Consider the following 23,945-nt stretch of genomic DNA (forward strand, 5'->3'; position numbering starts at 1 on the left):
CCAAATTAGAGAGATAAAATTTTGGTAGGCCATGAGATAAAACACCTAGACTTCACCAATTTGCCATCCTCCTCTTCTCTCCAACTAAATGCCCAGAAAATTAGTTTTCTCAAGAAGGGAGAGTGGATGTTCTGATATTCAAGCAAATATAACCATATGTGATTTTGAATCATGAAAGTGGGTAAATTTAGATTGATGTGATCAGAGAGAAAGAGGACTCTCCACCTGTGCTTTTAAATGCAGAGTAAACTTATTTTGGTATCTGCTGAATATATTGGACAGAAACTTTGTGCATAGGAATTAGAAAAAAAAAATTGGATTTTGAAATCAACATCAAATGGTCATGATTCTATATTTGTGAAATACCCACCTAGAATCTTGAGCAATGAGATTTCATTTATAAAATTAATATATATATATATATTAATATATATATATATATATATATATATATATATTAATATATATATAGGGGTAATTACACATAACCCACCTGTAGTTTGGGCGAAAATCACTTTGCGTACTCGTGATTTGAATACTCGTGATTTAAAAAGTGTCACTTAACCCACCTGAGGTATGTTCCGTTTGTTTTTCGTAGCCCACCTCTATTAAAATCAAGGGTAAATAAGTATTTTTGCTCAAATTTAATGTCTCTCTCCTCCCAAAACAAAAAATAGAGCAAAAATGCAGAAGAAACAAGATCAAAAAGTGGTATTTGTCTCTCTCTCCGTTCACACAAATTTTGAACATGAGGAACGTGAAGAACATACCCAAAAAAAAAAAAAAAAACTCTTCGATTCAATCTCTTCCGGCCATTTAGACATTCGAATCAATCAATCAATGCCTTTCTCACCAACCCGTTTGACTAATTCATTTGATCCTTCACAAAGATCAAGAGACAAAATCCCAAAAACCTAAGATTCAGACACATTCATCCTTGATTCCTCAATAGCTGCTAATGCCATGTACACGCAAATTTGATATCTTTTGGACCAAACCCATTTGAACAATTTCTCTAAAATCCTCAAAAACAAAAATCCAAGTACCACAACCACCTAGATTCAAGAAATTAGAACTTTTTCCCAAACCCATTTTTATGGTTCCCAAATCTCACAAGATTCTGAATCGGTCTAAAGAACAAAAAGAAATCAACCATTTGGGAAGAAACAAGATCAAAAGGGAGGGTTTTGGGAAAATTAATATCTGATAACATAAAAATGTTAGCCCCCATTTCTAAAAATAATTCCTAAACGAAAAACCCAAAAGAGAAAGAATGGCTAGCAATTCCATTCCAAAATCTAAAGTCAGTGCATTATATCTCAAAAACCTTCAACAAAAAAAAAAGAGTTACAATTATCCACCAATGCATTGAACAATGAACTCTCACCAATCACATCCTAGACTTTCGACGAAGGTGCTTCTTAAGCTTCTTGTACTTATGCTTGTTCATCTTCTTCTTCCTCTTCTTCTTCACACTGTTAGCCCAAACTGTCATTGAATCATCAAACTCGACCTCACCAGCCTCTCCCTCAGCAAATCTCTCAAACCCAGTTGAGAAAACAGGGTTTAAGCAATACCCAAATGGGAAACTTGGGAAGAATCGCAATGGCTGAGTGGGTTTCACCTCCGCTTGTGGGACCCGAAAAAGGAATTGGGTTGTTTGCATAGTCTTCTAGTTTTTGAGTTTTTGCGATATGGGTTTGGTGGGGAATGATAAAAATTTTGGGTTAGGAGATAGTTGGGTGTTGAGGGTTGTGATGGTTCTTATGGAGGATCTGTTTTTGGTGAGCTTGTGTAAAAAGCTTTCCATTATTATTAGTTAGAGAAAGGCTTTGGATTATTAGTTAGAGAAAAGCTCGCCATTATCATTAAGTCAGTGATCTTGTGTAGGTTGATCTGGGCTTTATATTTTTGGATATGTTCTTCATGTTTAAAATTTGTATGAATGGAGAGAGAGACAAATACCACTTTTTGATCTTGTTTCTCTTGCATTTTTGCTCTATTTTTTGTTTTAGGAGGAGAGAGACATAAAATTTGAGCAAAAATACCTATTTACCCCTAATTTTAACAGAGGTGGGCTGTAAAAAACAAACGGAACATACCTTAGGTGGGTTAAGTGACACTTTTCAAACCACGAGTAGGCAAAGTAATTTTCGCCCAAACTACAGGTGAGTTATGTGTAATTACCCCATATATGTGTGTGTGTTTTGGTTTTATGCCATTTCACAATTTCAGGCAATTTGGTTGACTCAATTTTACTTGGTTTCTTCCCTAAAGGGAAATGCAGCTCCCAAGACCAGCTAAATTTTCTGGATTTTGAAAATCAACATCAAATGGTGATGATTCTAGGATTTGCAAAGCATTTTTTTTGGGGTAAAATGATTTGCAAAGCATTTGATGTTGTTGGGTATGTGAAATTAGTTAACATATACAAAAAAGTTCTACAGTGTGTTTAGCTTTATGCAGAGTGAGCAAATACAAAAACCATTCTTCTCATTAAACCCAAGATAGAAGAACAAAAATCCTCTTTTACCCTCCAATCCACAACTCCCAAATTTTCCTTTGAAGAGTACACATAGACTTGATTCATGCATTTGGGCTTTATCCATTTTTTGAAAGGACACAGGTTAGTGCACTGGATCTAGTTTAACCCCTTTTGAAAAACTATTTTGACAGGCTTTTATACCCCTTTTTGAAAAACTATTTTGATAGGCTTATAGAGTTGTGAAAAAATTGATCAACCCCTTTTTGAAAAAAAGTATTTTCATAGGCTTATAGTTATAAAAAAAAGGGTGCCAGAGTTCTTTGATGCGCAAGGTTTTTATTTCAGAGTATTTTAGGCATGCTGGCACATTCGTGTCATTAGAGTATAACCTGCAGTAACACTTATTGAATAAAACATTTTTACAGGTAATAATATATTACACACCACCACCACCTCTCCCATGCATTTCAGGAAAGACGATTATCCACAACCCACAAAAACTAATGGAATGAATATCATATTAATCATCCTTAATCCTAACTCAGAAGAAAATCATATATTCAGTCTCACATATATACCAACTTGTCTTTATTAAACATATCAGCCAAACCTACAGTCAAAGTTGCGGGAAGATAACCATAGATAAGAGAGTCGGAATAAAAACTCATTCAAACATGGATTCTAGTGTAACTTTCTTGTCAGCTGTTATATTTGTCCCTATTTTGCTCATATGAGTCGCATAATATCCATGAATTTGCTCGTATCAGTCAGAGAAACATCCTCCAATCTATTTTGTGCAAATTCAAATGAGCATAAACATATATGAAATAACTTACATGACCATTGAACTGGTCATGTGATTACCAAAGGCAACAACACTCAATTTTAGTCCAAACCAATTTTAAGGATTTTTTTTTTTTAAGAAAAGCAATAGTAAGAGAAGGTATGTCATGTCAAAATAACTGAATTGGCCTGTTTCAAGTTGGTTATGGAATCTCTCACTCTACTCTCCCTCTAAAGTCTCGAACCCCAAATATAACAATTATAAAAATAAAAAAAGAGAAGGTAGCACCAGCTCTAATACTTTACACTAATAGAGTTGCATCTTCTATAGTAGGTTAATTGGTTCTTTGATCAAACTAACACATGCTTAACTCATATCAATTGTTTGACAAAAAAGTTCCAACTGAATGTTTAGCCAACTCCACTAACATTGTTTGTACCCATAAAAACTACTTCCACAAATTTGATTCCAAATGTCCGGCTTCTCATTTCTTTAAATTGCCTGAAATCTTTGTATGAGAGATGAGACCCTAGGTCATTGCCTCACAATTGAGTTTATGATGATAGAAACTGAGACACAAACATGCAAAAACCTACTTATTCAGTCATATATATTCTGACTTCCCCAAATCACCAGTAGGACAAGCTTTCAGGACAAAATAGCATTTCATCAAAGTAGCCTGCACATCATTAATTAATGATGTATTTACAACGCAAAACCACCACTTAAATTGTGCAATCAGCAGATTGCAATCAAATATGCACAACCTCAACAATGCTTATATAAGCATGACCTAAAGACTTATGACAATCAATATCAAAGAATAATTATTCCCTTCTTCTGACCACAACATGGATCAGAAGTGAGAGATTCATGCTAGGTTACTGAAGGACTAACAAATTCTAATGTCTAACAAGTCAACAAACCTCAAAATACCTATTATGCCTCACAGAAGCATAACTAATGAAAAAATTCATAGGAGGATGACACATCCAGCCTCAAATTAAATGATACAACATAATCACTTTAGAAAAGCTCAAGTGGTATCAGTTCAGTAGAGAAGCGCACACAACTAAATAAGGTGCAGAGAGACCTCCAAATTGCTATGCATTTCAGTGTTCACACTATGCAAGCAAACACTATCAAAGACACTGAGATATATAATAACCAGTGCTTAAAAATCATCTCCCACAATATTTTGACTAGAGTAGTGCCTACTTCATCATACCAAAATCCAACCAACCAGACACCTACATCTGAATAATAAATACTATATAAAATGAAAGAGTCACACAACGATTAATTCCAAAACTAACCAGCCAAGAAGCACTCAACATAGAGCATTAATTGAATTATTTCATACTTAGACCTTAATTGAAACCGCGGCACAGTAATTACAATCTAGAACAATTAAGACAACCTCCTAAGTAATTTCACCACGCATAAGATATACTGTGAATTCATTCAGAGCGCTGAATTTGCTAGAAATTAGTACACACTCAATCTATATTCATAAGTGACAAGCCAATGACATTGACAACCCAAGAAATCAATTTCTCTTAATACACTTTTTTTCATTCCTTCTCCGCTCGGGAATTATACACACACCAGTAGGGGTCAAACCCTAAACCCTCTGCCTTCCTCTTACAAGGGGAGATAGTGCTAATTAAACTAGAACTCATTAGCTCACTCCTGAACCAAATATTCATAAAAGACTAATTTTTTAAACAACATTTTGTTCAAACTATCAAATTCAAACAATAAATCATAAACCTTGGAAGTCATTTCTAGACCCATCACTCAATCTTGTGATAACAACAACAACAACAACAATGCCTAGTTTTTAACTCACATAAAACACAACACAAACTATTAAAAACAACATGATTCTCACACATCACAATGCAACCTCCTTATTCAAAAATCCCATCTTTAAAACATTTCCTACCTAAAAAATTCACAAACAACAATCCAACACAACCAAATCAACAACAACAACAACAAAAAAATTACGTAATATTGAAACTTATAACATTTCTCATAAAATAGATATCCAAAATATCAGATCCAACAGTAACTAAACAACGTTCAAATCAACAAAAATCTAAAACCCAACAAGACAAAAAAAAAAAAACATGAAAAAAATTCCAAAAACCCATTTGATAAAAAACCTAAGCAGTGAGAACAACAGCCCCACCAGCCTCCTTAATCTTCTTCTCAGCAATCTTAGACACAAGCTTAGCTTTCACAACAACAGGCTGGTTCTCAGGCAAAACACCTTTACCGAGAACCTTAAAGTAGCCGAACTGGGTCACATCGATCAAAGGAGCGCTATCCTTGGAGGCCTTGTCTCTAGCCTCTTGAGGCACGAGGGACCAGAGCTTGTCGAGATTAACAATGGGGCAGTGGAACTTGTTGCGGAGCCTGTGGAAATACCTCATACCCACCTTGCCGAAGAAGCCGGGATGGTACTTGTCGAAGAGGATACGGTGGTGGTGCATGCCTCCGGCGTTTCCGCGACCTCCCGGATGCTTCCTGTGCTTCCCGATACGGCCGTGTCCGGCGCTCACGTGTCCTCTCTTCTTGCGGTTCTTCTTGAAGCGGGTTGTCATGGTGGGTGCGTGGCTGTGTGGTTTCTTAGAACTCGAGAGAACTATTGATGTTTTGTGTGCGGCGGAGGTGAGGAAATGAGTTTGTGAAGGGTTTTATAGATGCTAGGGTGAGATTTTATGAGGTGTGTTTTTTTACATATTTGACCTTTCTGCCAATTCTATTACACCGAGGTCCATCTCTTTTTTCTTTTCTTTTTTTAGGAAATAAAATTTTAAATATGTATTTTAGCATATAGTTTAGGAGTATATAAGTAAACAACGTGATATTAGGGTTTCTTTTTTTATTTTTATCAAATTTTAGGGTTTAATTTGTTATGTCTTTTAGGTTTAAAATGTAATTTTACTTTATTTCAATAGTATACATTACGTTTTTGTGAAGAGAGAGAGAGAAGTACAGATGGCGGCAATCCAACCGATCTTTTCTAAATATTTTAGCATATAGTTTAGGAGTATGTAAGCTAAACGGCGTGATATTAGGGTTTCTTTTTCTTTTCTTTTCTTTTTTATGTAAAATTTTAGGGTTTAATTTGTTATGTTTATTAGGTTTAAAATGTAATTTTACCTCCATTTAATGGTATACATTACATTTATGTGAAGAGAGAGAGAGAAGTACACAGTAATGTAGTTAAGGATCAAAAAAGAAAGTTTGTGTAATGTAAAATGGTTTTTTTTTTTTGTTCCAAAGATCGTATATATACATATCATGTGAATATTAAAGTTAGCATTCATATAAATTATGGGTGCAAATTGCAAAATGCTAAATTTGTTATAGTCCAACGTGATTGCAAACTGTCATATTTTGTAATTCAAAGAGCAAATGCTCCCCCAACTAAAATATTTTATCTCTATTTCATTCAAAGAATGAGTGTTCATCTCTTGGAAAAAAATCAAAAAATGCTTAAGAGGGAATAAAATAGAATGAAGTTTCCCTCATAATACTCATTCTATTCATACCTACTAAACTTCTAAACAAGAAGGAAATTAATGTAATAGTCTTTTAAAATAAATCCCTTTGAATCCATTCCATTTCTTTTTCTTTTCTTTTCCCTCACAAATAGATTGTAAGGATTCAAACTTAGGACTTAATGCCAAGCAAAACATATAGCATAGGAATACACTTTGGCCACTAGAACACACACCTCAACAATAATTAGTTATATCAATAATATAAAATAAAGTGTTGGTCATTTATTTATTTACTTTTCAAATCTCTTCTTTCTAAAGAGTAGAGTGTAAACCTATAATTTTGCATTTTTTTGTTCAAATTGATTCAACATAAAAATGGGTGAAACCTAATGGGGTTTGTCAAATGATCATTTTTGGCCCTGAAGACAAATGCCTAGTTCCATTATTCAGTGCTCACATGAACCCATTAAATACGGTAGCCCTCTTTTTTTTGGTAAATAGGAGAGAATTCATTGACTAAAAGAAACAAACATTAGAGCGAACACGCTCATACAAAGTCCCAGCAGCATCGAAGCTGGCTGATCAACAATGCAACATCTGTTGGGGGAGAGGTAAAAACAAGAAAATCTTGAGACAAAAGAGCGCCTCTCCTAGCAAGTGCACCAGCGCACTTGTTGGCCTCCCTAAAACAATGCTGAATGTTAACTCTATGAATTCTTTTAATCCATTCCTTACAATTTGATAAAATAACATCATTCCCAGTATAGTTTCCCACATCCTTTTGCAAAAGCTCCACTACAAGCTTTGCATCTCATTCTATTTCCACAATAGCAAGTCTCATTTCAATGCACATGTTAATTCGATCATGCAGCACCCACAACTCAGCTGTTACCCTAGTCGTGCACCCAACAGATCTGGCATACCTGCAGACCCAATCACCATGGGAGTTCCTAATGATGCCACCTCCACCAGCACACCCCAGGTTTCCTAGGGAAGATCCGTATGTGTTCAATTTAAACCAATTTTTAGGCAGTGGAATCCATCTAACATGGATAGGGGTCCGAGTGATTCTTGTCTTTCCATTTGCGCCCAGGAAAGCAAATTCCATAGCTTTATTCACAATTTCGGACTGTATAGACTTCTGGGGAGCACCATCTCTGAATATATCCCTGTTTCAATTCAGCCAGAGGCTCTAAATGCCAAAAGAGAAGATAATGCTCCAAAGGACACTAGAGGTAGAAAGATCTACGCTTTAGAATTAAGTTGCAACCAGCTTGATAGACTTGAGGTATAGGATAAGTTTGTAGAAAAAGGAGGAGATAAAGAGTTCCAAAACCTTCGAGCTATGGAGCAATCTTGTAAGATATGCAAAATGGTCTCTGAAGCATTATTGCAGAAAGGGCACGAAGAGGCAAAGTGTAAACCTCTCGCAACAAGGGTGGCTCGAGCTGGGATACTATAGTGCCAACACTGCCAAATGAAGCACTTAATTTTTAAAGGAGCAGTGATTTTCCAAATCCAATTACCCATAAAATGATTTTGATAGGAAGCACCATCTACCAAACAGGCCAAATTATAGGCCTCTTTAAGCTCAAAATCTCCATTAGAAGATGAACACCAAGAGATTCGGTCCACATCAACAATAGTAAAGGGAATTGGGGTGGCTTTGATTTTCTAAGAAATATTACCTGGGAAGGCAAAGGCCAAGGTTTCCAAATTCCATCGATTATCATTAACCACATCCATGAGGAGGAGACCCTCCTCCCTTCTGTTTAGAGGTCCAGCAATCAGATTTCTCAACAACCCCTCATTCAACCATTTATCATACCAAAATGACAGCATGCTGTTTGTACCTGCAACCCATTTTGTACCTTTTTGAAATATGTGTTCTCCTTTATTGTGGCCAGTCCAGGTGGGAGAGCAAGACCTACGATTGGAGGAGGGTTGTTTGCTATGCCGAACATACTTTTTTGACAGTACCAGTCCACAAAGAGTCTTTTTCCTGATGAAACTGCCAATTTAACTTTGCAAGCAAGGCTATGTTCTTCTCTTTTGCTACTTGAAGACCGAGACCCCTATCTTTTTGGTGATTTTTTTCCAGCTTATGAGGTAAAGCTTTTTCTTGTTATCTACAGAACCCCAAAGAAAGTTTCTGCACAACTTATCCACACAACGAGTCACTTTGGCCAGTAAGGCAACACACTGCATAGAGTAATTAGCAATGGCGGAAATGGTAGGTTGGGTGAGGACAAGTTTGCCAGCGAAGGATAGTAAATTGGTTTTCCAACTCGCTAAGTGATTTTGCATTTGCTCAATAATGGTTCCAAAGTCTTAAGGCCTCGAAGAGTGTTTGATTGGATAGCCAAGATATTTTCCCAATGAAGGGGTAGACTGAAACTCCAAAACATTGCAAAGATCTTCTCTAGTCCTTAGCAGGGTATTCGGAGAGAAGAAGACTCGGGATTTTTTGGCACTCACCTTTTGACTTGATAAGTAGCAAAAGGTATTTAGAACATCCCGTACTGCCCTACAATTTTTCTAATTTGCCTTAGCAAATAAAACGAGGTCATCTGCAAAGAATAAATGGGAGAATGCAATACCACCTCTAGAAGCTCTAACCAGATCCCATAGCTTTTCTTCACATTTTTCCATAATGAAAGCACTCAACACTTCCATACATAGAATGAAGAGATAAGGGAAGAGAGGGCCTCCTTGTCTTATGCCTTATGAAGGTTGAAAAGGATCGAGGCCACCACCATTAAATAGAACAATAATGTTTGTAGATGAAACATAGCTCATAATAAATGCTATAAGATGCCTTGGGAACTTATAGAGCAATAGTGTATCCCTAATGAAACTCCATTCCAGCCGGTCATACATTTTTTCAAGATCAATTTTGATGGCCATAACGCTAGAGTTACCCTTCTTTTTTGACATGGAGTGGATTAATTCTTGCACGATGATCGCATTATCTATTCCTTTGCGGCCAGGAACAAAAGCAACTTGGAAAGGGGAGACAAGGCTTGGCAGGAGAGGTCGAATATGAGCAACAGTAATTTTTGTCACTATCTTGTAGACCGAATTGCAAAGGCCGATTGGCCGATAATTATTGAGAGATTCTGGGTTGTTGCACTTGGGAATGAGGGTAATCAAAGTATTATTAAGATAATCTGAAATTCACCCTGTGCGAAATTTTTTTTTAACTTCCTCCTTCATTGAATTGCCTACAACGAGCCAAAAATGTTGAAAGAACCCTGTATGGAGTCCATCCAGCCCAAGAACTTTATACAGCTTGAGGGATTTGAGAGCATCAAATATTTCTCCGTCATTGACCGGCATATCAAGTTGAGTACTATCCTCTTTAGTAAGTCAACATTGCCAAAAAGGTGGTTGCCATTCATTAAGCAGAACACTGCATTGAGAAGAAGTAAATAGCTCAAGAAACCCCTGCCTTTTAAAAGTAGCAATTTCATGTTCTCCATTCAGCCAATTTCCCATGCAGTCCTTCATACTAATAATGCGATTCTTTCTTCTTTTAATAAGGGCTAAGGTATGAAAGTACACGGTATTTCTATCTCCCTCAACGACCCAGGAAATACAGCTTTTCATACTCCAAAACTCATCTTCCAAATTAGACACTGTTTCTAGCTCTACTAAGGGAGACTTCTCAAGATTAATGAGAAAGGAGTTCGGGTTATTTGCAAGAGCAGTTTAGGTTCCCTTCAGCCTAGCACAAATCCTTTTTTTCCTGTGGAAGATGTTTTCAAAATGTTCCATGTTCCATATCCTAGCTTTATTAGTAAAAGAAGATATAGCATTGGGTAAAGCAAAAGTGCTTGACCAAGCATCTCTAACAACTTCAGGGAAGGTGGTTTGCGATAACCACATTGGTTGGAACCTAAAAGGTTAGGAAAAAATTACCCCATTCTCAAGCTTCAAAGAAAACACAATGGGACTGTGATCAGAGTAGGACCTTTCAAGATGTTTAACACGAGCTTCTGGGTAAAGAAAATTTCAACTAGCATTGGCGAAAACCCTATCAATTCTCTCCTGAACAAGCAAAGCTAGAGGGCGACAGTTTGACCAAGTAAACCTGGGGCCTGAGAAACCCAAATCAATCATGCCACAGTTATTCAAACACTCATGAAAATTTAGAGCCCTGTTGACATTCACTGGTCGCCTACCATACTTATCATCCCTGAGGAGAACTTCATTAAAGTCCCCCGCTATAACCCATGGAAGGGAGTGTAGCCTAGCTATAGTGGATAAATTTTCCCATAGAGTCTTCTCTCTGCATATTTGGGGTTGGCATAGATTGCAAACAAGAGTCAGGAGGCATTGGAGGACAAATCCTTCACCATTGAATGGATTTCTTTGCTCTATAGAGGACAATTCAGTTACTTCAACCTAGTTAGAATCCTAGAGGACCCATAAACCACCCGTGAAGCCAATATTATCTGCGTGGACAGCTCCATAAAATTGGAGTCTATCTATAATTTCCTTAGCTTGAATACCACTAGACTTTGTTTCAGAGATAATCATAATGGCAGGGGAATAAGCACAAACCATATCATTTACAATATTATGAAAAGAGGGGTTGAGAGCACCGTGACAATTCCAAATTAAAACATTCATTATTAATTAAAAATAAAAGGAAACAGAGAGAGGAACTCATGTAGAGGCAGATGGCTCGCCTTGCTCCTCGCATTGCATCCCCACTGCATTCCCATCATCAAACTCCGGAGGGGCATCACTCAAGATGAGCTCTTGACTCACGGTTTGGCCAGTCAAATTAGAAACAGAGCTAGACTTTTCCTCACACCCTTTATTGTTAAATCAAAGATTGGGGTTAATACCCTTCAAATAGCGTTGGTGACATTGTGGCAGGGTGAAAGGATTCGGTCCTCCATGATTTTCTTAGTAATGAGATCTTGCTAAGCCATTTCGCGCAAATGGTTCTAAACCGATGAGTGGCTTGCATCATCACCTGAGAGATTTAAGTATTTTTGAGTTTTCCTCACCTTCGAAAGGTGGTGGTTGGGGTGGAGAAGTTGACATCTCTAAATTGGCCCACACAAAATTTCTTGTACTGAAGATTCATAGTCTAACCGAGGTAGCCTTTAGGAGCGACAGAGCTAACTGCTTTGGTAGTGAGGAGCTATCACACTTTCATTTGGGGTCGAGCAAAGCTTTTGCCTCTCATTGGGATTCCGTGGTTTGCCTCCTCTATGACCAAAGGGATCTCGAGCCTACTGCCTACCTTTTGACCCTCGTGCTTGATGTTTGACAACTGGGGAGCTAATGCGATTTGTAGTAGGCGCACTACCGTGAGAGAACCCAGAAGAAAAGCTCCTCCAATCTTTTTCATCAAAGTTCGAAGGAGCAAGGCCTAGTATCAGAAGTATTCGTATCTTGGTCTATGGGCCACTCCTTTGTAATAGTGTCAAGCCCAGGAGGGGAAGGTTGGGGCAGGTCTTTCTTGGTCCGCTGAAAACTTTGCCTCTTGCGTGAAACAAGTACCCATGGACCATATGATTCCTCACTAGGGGTATGACTGTCTTTTTGCCTCGTATTGTCTTCAATAGCTTGTTTCCCTCTCTCTTCCTCCAGTGCCCTAGTCGTGCATGGACATCCATCAACCTTATGACCGACACGGCCACAAGAAAAGCACATGGAATTAATCCCCTCATATTGGACTATCTGCTCAATGCCACCAATCTTTAGAAGCATAATGAGAGGCTTGTCCAGACTGATTTGCACACAAATTCTGGCGAAGCTCTCCCTAGTTTTTAGTAGCTATGTGTGTGTCAACCCTGAGGACCGGCCCTATGGCCTTGCCAATGTCCCTGAGAACAGATATGTCATAATGTTTGATAGGTAATTCTGGTAAGCGAACCCAAACGGCAACAAACGAAACATTTGCCGTGGAGGGTCTAACGTTTGCTTCCCAATTCCTTATGGATAGATAGTGACACCCCACAAACCCAGGTTGTCTTTCAACACCCTTCCATAATTGCTTTAAAGAGAAAAATGAATAAGAAAGAAATCTTTGCCGAGGTTGACGCAATCTAATCGGCCACTCGGTTTCCATAGACTCGTAAGCTGAGTTATGAGGAAGTGATACCCTACTGTCTTGCCAAAAACCTTCACTATAAGAGCATTTGCCCATGGAGCTTGAATTCTAGCTTTCATCTTGCCTGAGAGATTCACAGCTGCCACTCCAGCTGCAATGTCTGCACTTTCATCATCAGACTCAACTTCTGTCTCCATGTCATTGCTGAAGTGAAAAACTTGTTCATAGGCACTTGGTACTTCACCAATGAGCATTTCCCTGTACGAGGTTCTCTCCCCATTTGTTGTCGGAGAGCCACGGTCAGACGAGGAATCCCTACAATGGCTTTCCTTCACTTTCTTAGTGTGGCGTTGCAGCTCGTCAGCTCGTCATCTTTCTCTCTGGACCTCACAACCCCTACAATGGCTTTCCTTCACTTTCTTAGTGCTGCGTTGCAGCTCATCATCGTCCTCTCTGGACCTCACAACCGCCTCCTGAGACATTTTTAGAGCCTTAATTTTTGATCGATCACGTCTACAAAAGCCCTCTATTCCATGTAAATTGATCATATTACAGCAACAGCTCCTACAGTTAACCTAGTCAGAGCCTTCCTGTCTTCCCATAATTTTTCTTATGCATCGTTAGCCATATATATATGATTTATTAAGCTTCCTTCCTCAGCTCCTTGTCAGTATGTTACAAAATGTGAGTCACAAATTGGCAATATTGCAAACCATTAAAAAATTGCTAGTAGCAATCCATCCTTCACACTTTGACTATTTCTCAACAAAAAACCAAAAAAACAAAACAAAACACAGCTTAAAAGCAACGATTCATATATAGACTAAACTAAGCAACATATATAGCATCAGCTGGAAGTCAAATAATGTAACACTTCATTTTGGCTGAATTTCACTTGTAGAATTTATAACATCAATAAATTTTGCTCAAGAATTTTAAAATACAACATGATTAATTTTGTTTTGCCTTTCGCATGAATTAGTTGAAGACGCCAAAAGTGAAAGTGAGCAAGCTGCTACCCTGACATAAATCATTCTCTACAGACTATCCTAAGTTTATATCAAATACATTATGGCTATCAGCAGCAGCAGCAGTAACAACACTAATGCTAAACAAACTACCAAGGTCTCCTTCCACCAAGGGGAATAGTATTAGAGCCTGAAATCTGAGACCGATTGCCAAACCCTCGTCCTCTGGAGCGAAAGTTTCCCCCAGATCCTGCACCCAAAAATAAATAAAATGTTTAGCTTTCCAATTTACACCTCAGATTTACACAGCACTGATACTATCCAAAAATTTCTACAAGTTACCTCCTAGACCAGAACCAGCTGAACGAGCCAGGCTAGAGAGTGCAGGACTCACAACCTGCCCAGCTTCTTGCAAGATCTTGATAAGTTCCCTAGCAAACTTTGCATTTGAATGGGTGAAAAAGGTGTGTGCAGTCCCCTTTGCTCCTGCCCGACCAGTTCGGCCGATCCTGTGGACATAATCTTCAAGGCTTGACGGAAAATCATAATTGATCACACATTTGATGTCCTTCACATCTGCATCCGATGAAGTAAGAGTTTAGTTAAAAATGAAACGAATAGCAAGGTATTAAACATGGAGAATACTGCAAATATCCTTATCCCCGCTCCCCTAAGATCTGAGAGATCAAATTTAAGATAACACATTCATCATATAAATGTGCCCACCTTAACCTTGCAGGGATAAGGAGCAGCTTCACCACCACCACTTCCATATCCAATCAATGCATAAGCATGTGTGAGTCAACCGGACTGCGACAACAACCAGCTCCATAACTGTGGATGGGCAGCGATAACCTTGACTATGTTAATTAGACACTTGATAATAGGAGCAACACTTCTAGCAAAAAGTCAGTAGCCAACCACATAAAAGCCAGCTCTACTTCCTAATGAATTTAAAAAGGGGTGGAGGTGGGAGGGATTTTCCGGTCCTATGACAAAAATATTGTTTTTGTTGCCAGAGTTTGCATGAATTTTGATTTTCCCTGAAAACATTACACTTTTTGTCCTAAAACTATTGAAAAAAAAGTTTTTTTTTCATCCCTATTTTCACTCCCTCAACCATCGAAAAAATTTCTTTAAAAGTTTGACAAAAAAAAAACTTTTTAAAGTTTAGGAATGAAAAACGAACTTCATGCAAACTTTAGGGACGTAAACAACATTTTAATCAATATAAAATATCTATCTCGCTTGAATAATATAAATGGCAAATCTCCCCCAAAATTTTTGATAATTCAAAAATTGGGGGAGAGGGATTTGAACCCCAGAACCAATTGAGCTACAAGGCTCTAGACAAACCTCCCCCATAAATTTTAACATCTGTTATTCCAGCAATAACAGTGAAACTATGCTCCTATTGTCTGTGTAAGATTAGCCGTATGATTAAGACGAGAAACCTTGCCCCTTCATCCAACTCATGAATAATAAATCCCTTAACGCAGTAGAAAGATAATGCGTGTGAATGAAAAATGAGCAGTCCCAGTCATGACAAATCATGGCTCCTCCCTTCGCACCCAAACCACAAATTATATTCTCAGGATACTGGACAGCAGCCGGCCGACTCGCCTATCTTTGGAATTTTTAAGACCTAGATGAAAAAACCTAAGACCCCTAACATGCAGTGATCCTACCAAGACCCCGTGCAGCAACATCAGTGGCAGTCATTATAGGACTTCTGCCACTTTTAAACTCAGCAAGGACCCAGTCCCTTTCCGCCTGGTTTTTATCACCATGGATGGATAGAGCTGGCCATCCATCCATTCTCAATTGCCTTGTAACTTGGTCACATCCTTTTTTTGTCTCCATAAATATCAAAATTCGGCTCCCATCCATCGTTTCTTTAAGGAGTTTGATCAGCCTGCATAAACATAACATTCTAAGTGTCAGATCAGTATAACAAAACATCAATCTTTTACTGACACCAGTTATGATAACCTACCTATTATATTTCTCCATATCTGTCAAAATTTCAACAATTTGAATTATAGATTGGTTTGCTTTCAGATCTGATGATCCAATAATAACCTGAAAGGTCATAACAATTAAAAGTACACTTAGTAAGCATAAATTTGTCAGCCAAAATGCACAATAGAGGATAAGCAATTAAGCATCAGTTTACAATAATATGTGCATGTGTATGTGTGTATGAACACATCCATTTTAGGAGATAAACCTTATATGGATTGCGTAAAAACTGCCTTGCTAGGGTTTCAACCTCCCTTGGCCATGTGGCACTCCAATACAATGTCTGTCTATCTGGTCGGATCTGTAATGACAAAACTATTTTAGTAATGTGCAGCAACTTTTAAAGCAGAATATATAAACTAAGGTGAAATGAACTTCATCATGGATCAAACTCTTGCTCAAGTACATTAATTATGGTTCTAACAGAATGTTTCAACAAAGGCCAAGTAAAACTTCTCACCACAGGAGAAGATTGTTATTTGCTAATATTTTTATTCCTCTCACCACACTCATGCTACCAATTCAGCTCAATCAATAAGCTCATGATTCTACACTAGGAATAAATCGATTGAATAAAACAACCTAATGATACCTTATGTAAAGAACACATCCAAAATACTGCTAAAGTGCTATTGTCCTAACAGGGCCTGTGTTTAAGCCTGTCCTTCAATCCATAGTGGCTTGCACAAAATAACTCCAAGGAAAAGAAATTACAATGTGAAAGTATCATACCTGGGATACAATTTTCCTTATCTGAGGCTCAAATCCCATGTCCAACATTCGATCAGCCTCATCTAACACAAGATAAGTCACTCTTCGCAAGTTTGTGTGTTGAGCTTCCAACATATCTATCAGTCGGCCAGGTGTAGCAATGACAATCTCGACACCTGCCATATAGCAAAATAATATTGTTACCTTCATCAGCCAAATCCACATATTCATTAACAGCCAAACAAAGCACACAGAAAATCAACACAAGTACCTCTTTTAAGGTCACGAATTTGAGGCCCTTTAGGAGCACCACCATATATGCAAGTAATTCTAATATTAGCACGTGACCCAAATTTTAGAGCTTCTTCTTGAATTTGGACGGCTAACTCTCTAGTAGGTGCTAATACCAATACAATGGGACCTTCACCTTGTACTGAATGAATGTAACAAAAAGATTACTGAACATAAGCATAAACTGCACTATAAAGAGTGGCAACCTAAACTTCATAGAAGGCAAACAATACCAACCCAATCGAGGCTGCGCGCTGACATGGACCAAAGCCGGAAGCAGATATGCCAAAGTCTTACCAGAACCAGTCTCAGCAATTCCAATTAAATCCCTACCCTTCAGAGCCATTGGCCATCCTTGAGCCTGAATTGGTGTTGGCTCAACAAAACCCAGTTTTGCAATCGCATCAAGACAGTAATCTAACATGTCAAATTACATCAATAAGCTCAGAATCAACATACAAACTCAATACCAAAAGCAATAACCAATACTAAATTACACTTAATGTAAAAATATATACCAGGAAAATTAGCTTCGTGAAACATCCTAATTGGCTTCGGAACATCATGCCCTTCCACCGTGATATCCCGCTTCACCCTATAAACCACAGCTTCATGCTCACTCATTGCCCGCACGGAAGGAGTCTCAACATAAAAATTCTTCTCAAAAGGGACCAAACTCCCAAAATCCTGCTTAGGCAAAGAAATGTTGTCCAAGTCCCCTCTCGACCCTCCACCATGCCTACCTCCTCTTCCACCACCACGCCCATCGAATCCCCTCCCACCGCCACCAAAACTCGTACTCCCACCACGACCACCACCATAACCCCTACCCCCAATTCGGCCATCCCTATCTCCTCCACCGCGACTTATACCACCTCTACCGCCACCACTCCCCGAATCAAACCCTCTTCCACCACCACCCCCACGCCCTACACTACCAATTCTTCTATCCCCAACATTCCCATTCCCAATTCTACTACTACCACCACCACCACCACCACCTCGGCCAATATCAAATCGGCCAGCAGGCGGCTGAAAAGGCGGGTACCCATTAAAACTACCCGACCCACCACTTCCTCCTCCTCCTCCTCTACCATAAACCTGAGGAGGTGGAGCGCCACCGTATGGCACGGGTCCACCACGGCCATAGCTCGAAGCGGCAACGCCAATAACTGGCGGAGCCGCCGGTGCTGGAGGACCAATTAAATCACTGCAAATATAGAGAGAAAAAAAAAACTAAAATTACCCTCATAAACATTAAAAAAAAAAACACAAACTTTTTGATCCAATTGCAACCAAACGTTAAAAAAAAAAAGGGATCTGTGTGAAAAAGCTTACCTTCGACGCTCGCGATAGGAACTCGGATCGGCGTAGCGGTGGTCGTATAGGTTCATGTTTGGTAGTACGGTTTCTTTTGGTGCTATGTGGGTGACGGAAAAAAGAAGAAGAGGGAACTAGGGTTTGGAAACAAAAAAACGAAGAAGAAAAAGTTGAAAGTAGAAATTAAAAATTAGGGTTTACCCTCTTCTCAGCTTTTGCGTGAGAGAAGATAATTGAGAATTTTAGGTGAAGGAATTGAGTTGAGTTGAGAGAGAGAGAGAGAGATTGTTGATTTTGTTGGGAGGGAAAATATCTAACTATCGGTGGATCTGATTCGGAGCCTGTGACAATACCAATTAGCAGTGAAGTGAATTGGACTAATCTACGGGCTTTTTTCAATTTTCTCACGAGTGAGGCCCATTAGTTTTTTTTTTTTTTTTAAGAGTTTCAACCCATCCTAACTCAGATCTTTTATACAACCATTAAAAACTTTTCCAATTGAGCTGACTGAAACCCATTTTGTTAATCAATTTTGATAACACAAATACTACTATTCAAAGCGCCTCAAATTCTAATACCATAATGTTTTGTTATAACTGTCTGTATGGCAAATTATGAGTAGTGGAAAAAATGGTAGGTTCATGAGAAAGTGATAAGTAATCAGTTATAGTTTACCACATAGGATGGTTATAGAAAAAGTTGTGATATTTTATGTAGTTCTAGAATTATTCTTGAAGCTCGGGCCTCAAAAATGTTTGTGGTTCTTTGAACAAGAGGTTTGATAAAACTTGAGTATAACAGCATTGTAAACTTGTTAGTTATAGTGGATTATTCGGAGCTGGACTCTTAAATATATGCTTAACACCTAACTAGTTACTACATAATCTTGTTTGTTTGATAAAACTTGTGTTTGTTTTTAATTTTTAATTTTTAAAAGTAACTTTGTGTTTGCAGCTTTACACTTGTTTGACAATATTGATTGAGAGTTTGCTCTAACCAAGAAATGGGTAGTCTTCCAAATTTTTAGCATTACAGGTTACCTAAAGCCAATCAATGGCCGGTGATTTTCTTGAGTTTGTGATGTTGATCGCCTTTTATCGTTCAGTCTATGAAGGAACCCCCATAGTTCAAGTTCAAGCACGGGCTATTAATTGCTTAGGCAATAAATATGTTGTTGCAAACTTACAATTGTATCATAAATATATCACTCTTTTTGTAGGTGAGAGAAATTTGATCTAGTTAATTTGAAAAATTAGTTTGCTCTATATATTATATAATCTTCGTCGTGACATCCTGTCAAGACTCGAGTAAACTCATCAAAACTCTTGTAGAAGTGTTTTCAATTGAAACATCTAGAATACAAATCCCCCTTGCCCAACGCTTGAATTATCTAAAAAAAAGACTCTAAGTAAACTCTTGCGCCCTGGCCTTGTGCACAAGTGTAGTGCTTTTATTGTTAGTGTTTCACAGGATGTCATCTGTTTCAACTGTTGCTCATGTAGTAATTTGGTGCCATCATTTAATTGCTAGTATATCTCATATGTGGAGTTACCTGTATTTCATCCACCCACAGATGCATAAATGGCTTCAAGTCTCTTGCGTATAATGTGTATATCCAGTGTGTGTATCTGTGTGGAGAGTATTTTTTATTCTATTAAACTATTCTGAAAAATGTACCTTCTGCAAATACCACCATATTCGTTTTCAAGCTAACATATCAGTTTCAAGCTTTCAATTGAACTTGCCCGAAAAGCACACACACTCAAAGAAGTTCCTCTGGGATTGGCGTGCAATTTCTGGTTCGGGACTGGATGCCAAAGATGAATGTACCAGCTCTTTTACCTGTTGATTATCAACTACCTTCTTCCCATCATGAACAATGGTCACCTCACAAAATTCAGGTGCATTCTTCTTGATAAATTTTCCTCTTGCCATTTTTTTCCCTAGTCTCCTGAAGATTAATGAGCACAACCCGTTAAATCGCAAACTCATCAGTTTAGAGTCACCTGTCACTCTATCAGTAGATTTAGATATCAGCTTTGTGAAAAGCTAGAGTTTCAACTCAGTTTTTGCATAGATATGCATGAAAGTTTATCCGGATGAAAGCAAGATTCCCAAGGCTAGCAGCAAAGAACACAATTATGTGTATTGTCTTATCATGCTTTTCTAAATTAAATCAATCACAATGAATCTACAAAACCAGAGTTGTCAAAGAAACAGGCATAGTACCTTGAGCAAGGTGTTCGTTTGGTTCCCACGACGAGGTTAGTAATGTTAAGAACAGTAATAAGTTCAAGGATTGCTTTGGTTGTCATATTGCTCTCTAGGAGCACTGTGTCCACAGTTACCTGTCAGATTGGGAAAAAAAAAAGTTCTCATCATCAATTCTCTGGTGTGTGGTGTGTGATTAACTGTCATTTGGCTACAGAGTGCAGAATTCTGCACCTTGGCTTCATTACACAAGCGGATATATTTCTGCAAGAGATTCCTCCTCCTGTTATGCTCTTCATTTATGTAAACTCTCGCTTGTTCTTTGCTCAATCGGCTCTTTGATAATTTTCCAACTATCAACAAAAGGTTCAGAAAGATAACAATTGTTAATCATAGAGACGACAGATCTCTTTTAATGATTCATCAAGAGAATGGGAAAGTTAGAACCAATCATTGAGGAAAGTGCACTGAGCACACATTGGACTAAATGATAGAACCGCATCTTTTGAAATCCAATAGTAGTAAGAGAGCATAGATTGTATACATGCTACAAGTTTTAGTTGTGATTGGTGTGAAAAATGATAGGAATCAAATCTTTTTAAATCCAAGTGTAGTAAGAAAGCATAGATTATGTACACATTGCTAGAAGTTTAAGTTGGGCTACCTAATATTATTTGTCGCACATCAGCATCCACCACAAAAGTTCAGTTGGGCTACCTAAAGTCGGCACACTTATTCTGACCCCTCATCTTTCTCTTTGCATTTCTAATATTATTGACTCACTGCGCCCTCTTAAGGATGCTGATGTCAATGGTAATATATTATAGCATATAACCTGTCTATCACAATATAGTTCCCTCTTCTTCTTTTTTTCACAATTTTTTAAAGGTCCTTTGTACAATTTCACTAGTACATACTATTTAGAAAGCAATTATAAATAATTTAGTTTGGCTTTTAAATAAATAAAAAAATTACTTTCAAAGTGCAGCTAGAAGGACTAAGCTCATGCTATACTACAAAGCACAATCATGTTACTGGAGAAGAAAAAGTTTTTTGGATGCTTCAAGTGTTTGATCAGAACCAAACTACAGTCAACATGATATAGACTACAGAGAAACCTCAGCTCAAAAACCAAATATAGAAAAAGAACAAAGACAATAAACATTGGTGTTACCAGGTGTAGGGATGTAGGTGATAGGTGGGAAAACATGGACAAGAAAAACCCGAGCACCCGGGGCAACAGCATGATCAAGAGCCCATTTCAGCACATCCAAATCATCTTTTCCGACAGCTACATAAACGTCGTTAGCACTGACTTCTGATCGGCTAGTTGTAACACTGTTGTTATCCTCTACTATCTCCACAATTTCTGGTGACATAATTCTTGAACTACAATGCTGAATTTCCATCCCTTCTGATGTTGCATTCTTTTCTTCTTCTTCTTCCATTTTGATCACTCTCTTTTCTCTGGCTCCAAGTCCCTCTCACACATACATAAAGAACAAAGAACTATAAGGTTAAGAGCGAAAATAACAAGATTAGGTGTTAGTGGCTTGGCAGTTTTATAAGGGACAGAGTCGTTGCTCTCAAAGCCACAAAACAAAAGAGAATGAAAAAAATAAAGAGAGAGAGATTCTCTTTTGTCAAGGTTTGCAGGCTTATTGGATATGTCACATACCACCCTTCTCTTTTCTTTTCCTTACGTGCCTTTAAGAAAAAAAAAAAAAGGCAACTTTTTTGCTTTCATCTCCACTATTAGCCTTGTTTTAGTTCAATGGGATTGACCTTACAGATTGAATGGAGAATCTTTTTGTATCATCCTCATATTTTAAAACAAGGGTCTTTGATGGCCCTATGTATAGATAGGTAGATAACCACTTGTGTTGTATTGTTGAAATAGCACAAAATGGACCTTACAAAGTGTATAGTAGGTGTAAAAGTAATCGTACTGTCTTTGCTTAAAAATGAAAATTAAAAAAACCAAAAAATGGGCCTTACAATGTGGTAGGATTTAGTTTACTCACATTTAATTGATTACTATGTTTTCCCAACCCTTTGCTGGGATGTTTGACTTTTTACAATCTGAATGGCAAGTCCTATGTCCCAATTAGGGTTCTAATCTGTGGACCAAATGAGAAAAGTATTTCCTTCTTTTGACCAAATGATCTTTTTGTTTTTGATCTTATGTCCCAATTAGACTAAATTTAAGTAAAGAAAAAGAAGTTTTCTGAGTACTTTTTTTTTCAAATAATTACAATATGTTGCAAATTCAGTTTCAAAATGTGTAATCATAATGCAAATGAACAAATTCTATTTAATTCTAAAGGGTAAAATACAATTAACACTCTTGAGATTTGGTTTAATACCAAAAAAGTTCAAGACCTTTCAAAATTGACCTTAGGAGTGTTAACTGTATTTTACTCCATTCTAAATTTTGGCCATAAAAGGATAAAAGTAAAACTAGTTATTCAGTGTTGTGAATTGGTCTAGACACATTTGTGAGTAAGTTTTGCCCATAACAAAGTTACTTCAAATAGATATCCATAGTATTGTATAAATGCAAAGAAGTATGTCTATATATATATATATATATATATATATGTCCTTCAACATGCACAGCGAGCATACCATGCCTTAGCTGCGTGCTCGTGCTGGGCTGCCATGACCTAGGAAGCTTGCCCACGGAGCTGCCAACGCCTTGGCAATCGACCAATCAGCAAGTGTAAAGGGAGGCTGGGAATTAACTAAATAAGTAACTTAGTTAAATTTGGGTTTTAATGTATGGTTCTCACCAGAAGTTGACTATATGATAATGTTTCAAAATTACAAAATTCATGCATATTTATAGGGTAGGAAAAAAATTGTTGGGTGGGTATTGAAACTTGGACAAAGACGTTAGTTGATTTGTTAATCTCCCATATAGGATGATGCCCATTTTTCTCCTTAAAGCATTTTGTCGAAAGGGATAGTTTTTTTATTATTTTTTATTGTAAAGAAGGGTCTCCAAAAGATTGCAAAACGTGGAGATAGCTATCACCTCACTATGTTATATTTCTCAATCTTCCTGTGATTTTTTTTTTCTTCCATTGGTTATCATTTCTTATGGTGGTTGGTTGATAGTTGATGAGGACTATAGCTTCCTTTCAATTCGGCCCCAAAGGAAATAAGTCGTTGAAAATTGAAATATTTGGCCCATAAAACAAACAAGGTCTTAAGCCCATAGATTCAGAACTCCTCCATTGGGCCTGTATTTCCCTCATGGTAAAAAGGTTAATGCAAGAGGAAGAAAAGCCCGAGCCTTTTCACATGCAAAGAGACATACACAAAGGAAGAAAGGCCTGGCTTTACAAGACAGCCAAGCAAGTGTTCAATCATATTACTCAAAGTAGAGGGACACAAATATGTACATTTATGTCTTTACTTAGTTTAATGGCTTTTGAGTGGAATTTGTGATGTGCCTTTGTGTTAGAATTACATTAGTAAACAATGGGTGGAAGACTCTTCGCCCAAATTAGAGAGACCATGTTAAGAGGTGGTCTACTTCTAACCTGAACCCAAGTGA

At 37.8% G+C, this 23,945-nt stretch overlaps 3 protein-coding genes across 3 annotated transcripts; all 3 read right to left on the minus strand.

Moving 5' to 3' along the window:
* Nucleotides 1-5,278: 5,278 nt before the first annotated feature.
* Nucleotides 5,279-5,985, minus strand: LOC142631105 (large ribosomal subunit protein uL15x-like). The gene has a single exon (XM_075805185.1). It carries the CDS (start codon nucleotides 5,879-5,881, stop codon nucleotides 5,441-5,443), a length of 441 nt encoding a protein of 146 aa, XP_075661300.1. The 5' UTR covers nucleotides 5,882-5,985; the 3' UTR covers nucleotides 5,279-5,440.
* A 7,727-nt stretch (nucleotides 5,986-13,712) lies between these two features.
* On the minus strand, nucleotides 13,713-18,426 carry LOC142631426 (DEAD-box ATP-dependent RNA helicase 30). The gene is made up of 10 exons (XM_075805591.1): nucleotides 18,191-18,426; nucleotides 17,371-18,062; nucleotides 17,090-17,269; nucleotides 16,833-16,994; nucleotides 16,583-16,737; nucleotides 16,059-16,151; nucleotides 15,825-15,910; nucleotides 15,517-15,743; nucleotides 14,171-14,404; nucleotides 13,713-14,078 (listed from the first exon to the last, which is right to left on the minus strand). The coding sequence occupies exons 1-10, from the start codon at nucleotides 18,244-18,246 to the stop codon at nucleotides 13,978-13,980; spliced, it is 1,986 nt and encodes a 661-aa protein (XP_075661706.1). The 5' UTR covers nucleotides 18,247-18,426; the 3' UTR covers nucleotides 13,713-13,977.
* Nucleotides 18,427-19,601: 1,175 nt separating this feature from the next.
* On the minus strand, nucleotides 19,602-22,108 carry LOC142631427 (U-box domain-containing protein 33-like). The gene is made up of 4 exons (XM_075805592.1): nucleotides 21,558-22,108; nucleotides 20,618-20,736; nucleotides 20,402-20,520; nucleotides 19,602-20,123 (listed from the first exon to the last, which is right to left on the minus strand). The coding sequence occupies exons 1-4, from the start codon at nucleotides 21,829-21,831 to the stop codon at nucleotides 19,904-19,906; spliced, it is 732 nt and encodes a 243-aa protein (XP_075661707.1). The 5' UTR covers nucleotides 21,832-22,108; the 3' UTR covers nucleotides 19,602-19,903.
* Between the last annotated feature and the right edge of the window lie 1,837 nt (nucleotides 22,109-23,945).

This window comes from Castanea sativa, chromosome 4, assembly GCF_040712315.1.
Source record: "Castanea sativa cultivar Marrone di Chiusa Pesio chromosome 4, ASM4071231v1".
Classification (NCBI taxonomy): Eukaryota; Viridiplantae; Streptophyta; class Magnoliopsida; order Fagales; family Fagaceae; genus Castanea; species Castanea sativa.

Excerpts from the sequence above, each read along its gene's own strand:
- LOC142631426 (XM_075805591.1), bottom strand. The coding sequence starts at position 18,246 with ATGAACCTATACGACCACCGCTACGCCGATCCGAGTTCCTATCGCGAG. Across the intron at positions 14,405-15,516 it reads TGTTGCTGCACGGGGTCTTG|ATGTGAAGGACATCAAATGT; the intron begins GTAGGATCACTG and ends CATCGGATGCAG. Across the intron at positions 14,079-14,170 it reads AGCTGGTTCTGGTCTAGGAG|GATCTGGGGGAAACTTTCGC; the intron begins GTAACTTGTAGA and ends TTTTGGGTGCAG.
- LOC142631427 (XM_075805592.1), bottom strand. The coding sequence starts at position 21,831 with ATGGAAGAAGAAGAAGAAAAGAATGCAACATCAGAAGGGATGGAAATT. Across the intron at positions 20,737-21,557 it reads CACCTACATCCCTACACCTG|TTGGAAAATTATCAAAGAGC; the intron begins GTAACACCAATG and ends TTTTGTTGATAG. Across the intron at positions 20,124-20,401 it reads AAACGAACACCTTGCTCAAG|GAGACTAGGGAAAAAAATGG; the intron begins GTACTATGCCTG and ends ATTAATCTTCAG.
- LOC142631105 (XM_075805185.1), bottom strand. The coding sequence starts at position 5,881 with ATGACAACCCGCTTCAAGAAGAACCGCAAGAAGAGAGGACACGTGAGC.